The 5,214-nt window shown below is 53.3% G+C and overlaps 1 protein-coding gene and 1 non-coding gene across 2 annotated transcripts; both read right to left on the bottom strand.

Moving 5' to 3' along the window:
• Positions 1-1,379: 1,379 nt before the first annotated feature.
• DICSQDRAFT_t136 lies at positions 1,380-1,450 on the bottom strand. The gene has a single exon. It is a non-coding gene; the product is annotated as a tRNA-Cys (tRNA).
• A 733-nt stretch (positions 1,451-2,183) lies between these two features.
• On the bottom strand, positions 2,184-4,248 carry DICSQDRAFT_11427 (P-loop containing nucleoside triphosphate hydrolase protein; the record flags this gene model as incomplete). The annotated part of the gene is made up of 5 exons (XM_007367915.1): positions 2,184-2,497; positions 2,548-3,010; positions 3,178-3,873; positions 3,917-3,991; positions 4,042-4,248. Coding segments are annotated over 5 exons (1,755 nt in total), but the record flags the coding sequence as incomplete, so codon positions are not given.
• Between the last annotated feature and the right edge of the window lie 966 nt (positions 4,249-5,214).

The raw sequence follows: 5,214 nt of genomic DNA on the forward strand, positions 1-5,214 counted from the left end.
TCGGGGTTCCCCACTAGATACAGTACTAATCGGCCTAAAACAGCCAAGCCCATGTCGATTCTCACTGGGAGTCAGGCCCGGTACTACAGCGCCTTGCATAAGTCCGTGAACGCGCGGATTTTTTTCTCTCCGGCGTCTAAACCACCCGACCTGCCTAAACAGGCCATATCACGGTCACAGGGACTACTCCATGACAGCGCATCACGGCCCTGTTGGTTGACCACACGCGTACCCAGGTAAATCCACAATGTTTTGAAGTATGGATATGCGTGCGGTACTTCCATGTCTGTATTTGAGTGCCCATTGGCCCCCAGGGGATCCTGTACCCTGATCTAAACAGGAGGTACCATAGTAAAGGTGCAGTCACATATACATGATCATGCTCTCACTACGGGCACCGCCTCAAATCGTTCTTTGTCAAAGGGCTGTAGAACCTCTGAGCAAGTACAACTTTCCCATTGCCGACCCTTCAGCGTCCTTTGGCACGCGTCGACAAAGGGACAAGTTACGACTGTCCCGAAAACAAACCTCCGTTTCACGCGAAGGGATCCCGAGCGCTGCCCGTCGTGTCTGGGCCTGTGACCATGATGTGGCCTGTTTAGGCAGGTCGGGTAGGGTAGACGCCGGAGAGAAAAAATCCCGCGCGTTCACGGACTTATGCAAGGCGCTGTAAGTAGCGGTGTATCACTGGAATGAATGGCAGAATACTGCGGGACCGAAGCAGAACAGCCTCGCCCGCCGAGGACTCAACGCGGCTTAGCGCATCATGCCTACACCGGTCATTCGTCTGATAGAATATCGTAATGGATTGACACGCGCCGCCGTGTTTGGTTCCCATGAGTAAGTGGAGGAAGATCCGTTATGTGAGATCTTCTAGTACACAGAGGGGATACTAGATCGTAGGCTCGTCCCCTGCCGAGATCCGGTGATAGCGATCCTCGTCAAACACCGGAACGGCTGGGCAAACTGGGCGCCCTCCTGGCAGGGTGCCCATATTTGGTACCCCGTGAGAGAACGTACTTAGTGAAATCTCAATCCAGCTCCCTAGGGATAATCGGGAGGCGGCTTCTCTTGTCAGTCTCTCCTACGTTGGTTCTTGTATGTCCTGTAATTAGATACATACTATAGTTTACATGAAGAATTGAGAGGATTCGTCAGCAGAACTAGAGTACACGTCTGAGCCAGAGCTGGTAGGCTGACTGGAGTACAGTAGAGGGTCGACATGCCGCTCTGCAGACACTTGGGGGGAACGGTTCTTGATGGGTTCAGGGGATTACAGGGATTGTTGTATGCGTGGTTGGGATGAGGGCTCAGAAAATGAGACAGGCAAAGATGAATAGACGATGTTAGGGTAGTCGTTTTGTTGAACAATGAAAAGTTGGTCAGACTGGGGATTGAACCCGGATCATCCCATATGCGCTGGGGGGTGTTACCACTACACCATCCAACCGATACTAGAGTGTGAATTCTACAGATTCCAACACGTTTGGTGTATATGGAGTCAAATAGTGGCCTTCGTACCCATGTGTGAGGATGGGTGTTGAAGGATGTTGCTGGGTGGGTTGCTGGTACTGAATGGATAGGGGTTCAAGGTGCGAGTTCCCTGGAGTGGGAAGGGGCTGCGAACGAGGGTAGTGGTGGTAGTGAGGGGGAAGTCGCGAGGGCGAGAAATAGGGGTCTGAGGGAATCCTTGAGGGAGGCGGATAGAGCGGCGATGAAGGAGGTGGAACGAGCGGTCGACGGACGCGATACAGAGGTGACGAAGGGACGGGTGTTGATGGGGGTTGGGACGAGAAATAGGATTGCTGGTGGAACATATACGGGGAGGTCCGGGAGATGTCTGGAAGGGCTGGCGTGTGTGAGTGAGGGGGCCAGAGAGAAAGGGGAGGTTGGGATTGGGAGAGGGGAAAGGACGTGGAGGGTGGTGGTCGCGGATTGGGCACGGCAAGTGCGCTCGAATGGGGGACCGGTTTTGCAGGTGGATGTGCGTCTATTCTTGGACGCTTTGGGGTCTCACCTGGGCCAAAGAGGTATGTGGGAGTGGGCGCGTGTTTGGATCGTGCGTTGGTAGGGAAGGGTTTAGGGAGTTGTTCGGGTACGAGGGCGGAAGGGAGAGCATGCTGGGCACGCGGATTGCTAGGGATCGCGGTGAACTGGATTTGCATGCCAGCGACAAATGCACCCAGCTCGTCAGCGTACATATGATGGAATGGCCACTTGTCTTGTATGAGGTTGAGGGCTTGCTGCGTGTTGAGACTGCCATGAGAGACCAACACCAGTATGAGATCGTCATCGAGGATAGACGTCTCATCGTACTGCGCGGATGCGTGATGTGTTTTGAACATGGCCTTGCGCCAGGTACGGAGCGTGTCGCGCACGGCCAGGTCTGGTTTGCCTCTCTTCAGATTGCGCGCACGGCATTCAGGTGGCAGTGGAGGCGGACGGGTGCGATCAAAAAGGGAGGGCACACAGATGTCACAACAGGGTACTGTAGGGGCTATATTGGATAGTCAAGAAACATTTTCGATGACCAAGTGATTAACTTACTGAGAGGGTAGGGGTTGTCAAACACGCGCGCCCACACTGCGCATCGACACGAGATACTCTGCACAAATACCAATAGGCCCTCATCAGCGCTGTCCTCACATAAAAGCGGCTGGGCACCATTCGGTATGGCATCAACTCCCTGTGATTCTCCTCGCAATAGACCATGGGCAAGCACATAATCTCGAACATCTGCCTGTTCGCGCTTCTCCTTCGGCGGGTCAGTTACGGGGTCCACACGCTTGTTGCCCTTCCCTTTTCCCTTTGAATGGGAAACGGAGGTCGATTTCGTTGTTGAACCGGAGTTGAAGATGTTGATATTATAGGCTGAGCGCTCCACTAGCAGGACAGCGACACCTGTCCGGCCTCTGCCCCGTGCAGCACATCCAGCATGTTGTATGAAGTGTGAGAAGGTGGCGGAGAGCTTCCATTGGATGACGCGATCAATGTCCGGAATGTTGCAGCCCTGATATGAATACAGAACAAGGTCAGCCACTCCCCGATGCACAAAGATAGCTTGGACAAGGGATGTAAAGCTCATTCATGCCTCACTTGGCTTGCTGATCTCGGCGCAGGAACAGGAGAAGTGGGGCGGCTGGATGAGCGGCAGAATTGCACATAGGGAATACACACCATTCCTGCGGTGTCCGTGCAAACCAGTATGCGGATTTTGCCGTCACAGAAGTGTGACATGGCCAGTGTTCGGTAGCGATGTGATAGCGTTGCGTTGAAAGGGCGCACAATGCCTCGGAAGGACGCTCGTACCTGCTCGGAGGCGGTCGCAATAGAGGAATTTTGGTCGATTCGATGGTTGAGATAGTCGATGATCTCACCGCCCGTAGCTATGTTGTCCACGTATATATATGTCTTGGGGATGTCGGTAATGGCTTGGAGGTTTGTGGGTATGGCAAAAGCGAGGTCAGCGAAAGTATTGAGCGGATGCTCGCAAGCGCGAACGATGATGGACACATTAGGGCGGTCGTTCCCTTCGTTTTGATAACGGCTTTGGGTGTTGGAGTGCGCAAAGTGGAGAGAGGCCCAGATGGCTCGGACGACGCGAGGGGTGAGGGTCGCAGAGACAGCAACTACAGGGGTGCCGCGGGGTAAAAATGCGCGCACCTTGCCAAGTGTACCGTACTTTTTTCGAAAGTCTGTGCCCCAAAGAACAATACAATGTGCCTCGTCAATGAATAAGGATATAATATCCTTCATAAAGCGAGTATTACGAAGGATACAGTTGGTGAACATGCGCGACTGGAGCATCTCCGGTGAGACGAGAATGATTTGATACTTGTATGAAAGTATGTCCTTTATTGAACAAGATGTTAGCTAAAATAGCATCAGTACGTTACGGAAAACATGCGCGTATGACAGAGGGGGAGCATGCCTCATTCTTGCTATTCAAGGCCACAGCCTGAAGGCCAAAGTCCGTCACAAAGGTTTCGCACTATATGGGTTCGTTATTCGTTTTTGCGGATCAAAGAGCATCAAAATTACCATTTCTTCCTCCAGAGTTAATAATGGGCAGACCATAATGGTGAATTTCTTCTCGTTGCCAGGCCAGAGATGAGGTCCTGCCGCGAGAGCCGTCTTGCCTGCACCTGTTGGTGCTTGCGCCACCATGTCCGTCCCTTCGAGCTGGGCCTGGACAGCACGGAGTTGGAAGGCCTTGGGGTCTGCATCCCAACGGTATGCTGTATGCATTTTTTCTGCGAGGATTCGTAGGTCATCTTCAGAGAGCTTGGAGCAGCGAGCAGGAGGCGGGTCACCCTTCCTGAGAGTGCCATGGCCATGACGTAGCCCACCGGAGGAGGTATTTGTCTTGGGAGGCATGGGCAGGGAATAGGAGAGTATTGTCGAGACTTTCAGAGGCTCACAAGCGACGACATTGCAGAGGGGGCGGACGTCAAACAGGCGCTATCAAGGAGCGCCCATCAGCCTCCTTGGCCTTTGCGCAACAATCTTCGCATTGCTATATTCTACGACTACATGAATAACACGCTACTATCTGCTGCGTCACAGACACCTGGAAATCGGCATCAAAATGGCGGATCCCAATATTCTAGATGGCTTGCTTACCCTGTCTCCTTTGCCTCCTTCGTCGCCTCTCAGTGAACTGTCCGCAATATCGACCGACCCGCTAGAGCCGATAGATGAGACGGAACACGGCGATGCGGAACGCGGCTGTCAAGAACGTCTGTGTCTTCTTGGTGGGGATGACATCACTGTCACGGACGTTGGACAGACGCCCCTTTTTGCCGCCCATTCCCCTCCCCTTGACGCCCACCTTCCATTTTCGGACCATTTCCTTTCTTAGCCCATCCCAGTTTGGACACTGCAGATACGTTCCCACACCCGCATGCTACGTTCCCGTGATCGCCATGCCTTTGCCTTTTCCTTCCCGCCCTTTGTTCTCCCTTTGTCATCTTCACTGCCTCGCTCTCGCGCCTTGTCTTTGGTTGCTAAGCAGCCCTTCTAGTATATAAGGACCCCTTAGGCACTCCCTAGTCCCCATCTCGACCTCTTGGTCATTGGGACTAGGTGAGTGACCATAGCGTTGTATCTCCCTCCGATTGCTAATGTATAACTTGGTCATTGGGACTAGTCTGTCGCTGCCTGCGTGAAGACTAGCTTTCGTAGGTCTCGTGCCTCGTGCCGACCTCCGCTCTG

This window comes from Dichomitus squalens (genome assembly GCF_000275845.1).
Source record: "Dichomitus squalens LYAD-421 SS1 unplaced genomic scaffold DICSQscaffold_30, whole genome shotgun sequence".
NCBI classification, from domain to species: domain Eukaryota; kingdom Fungi; phylum Basidiomycota; class Agaricomycetes; order Polyporales; family Polyporaceae; genus Dichomitus; species Dichomitus squalens.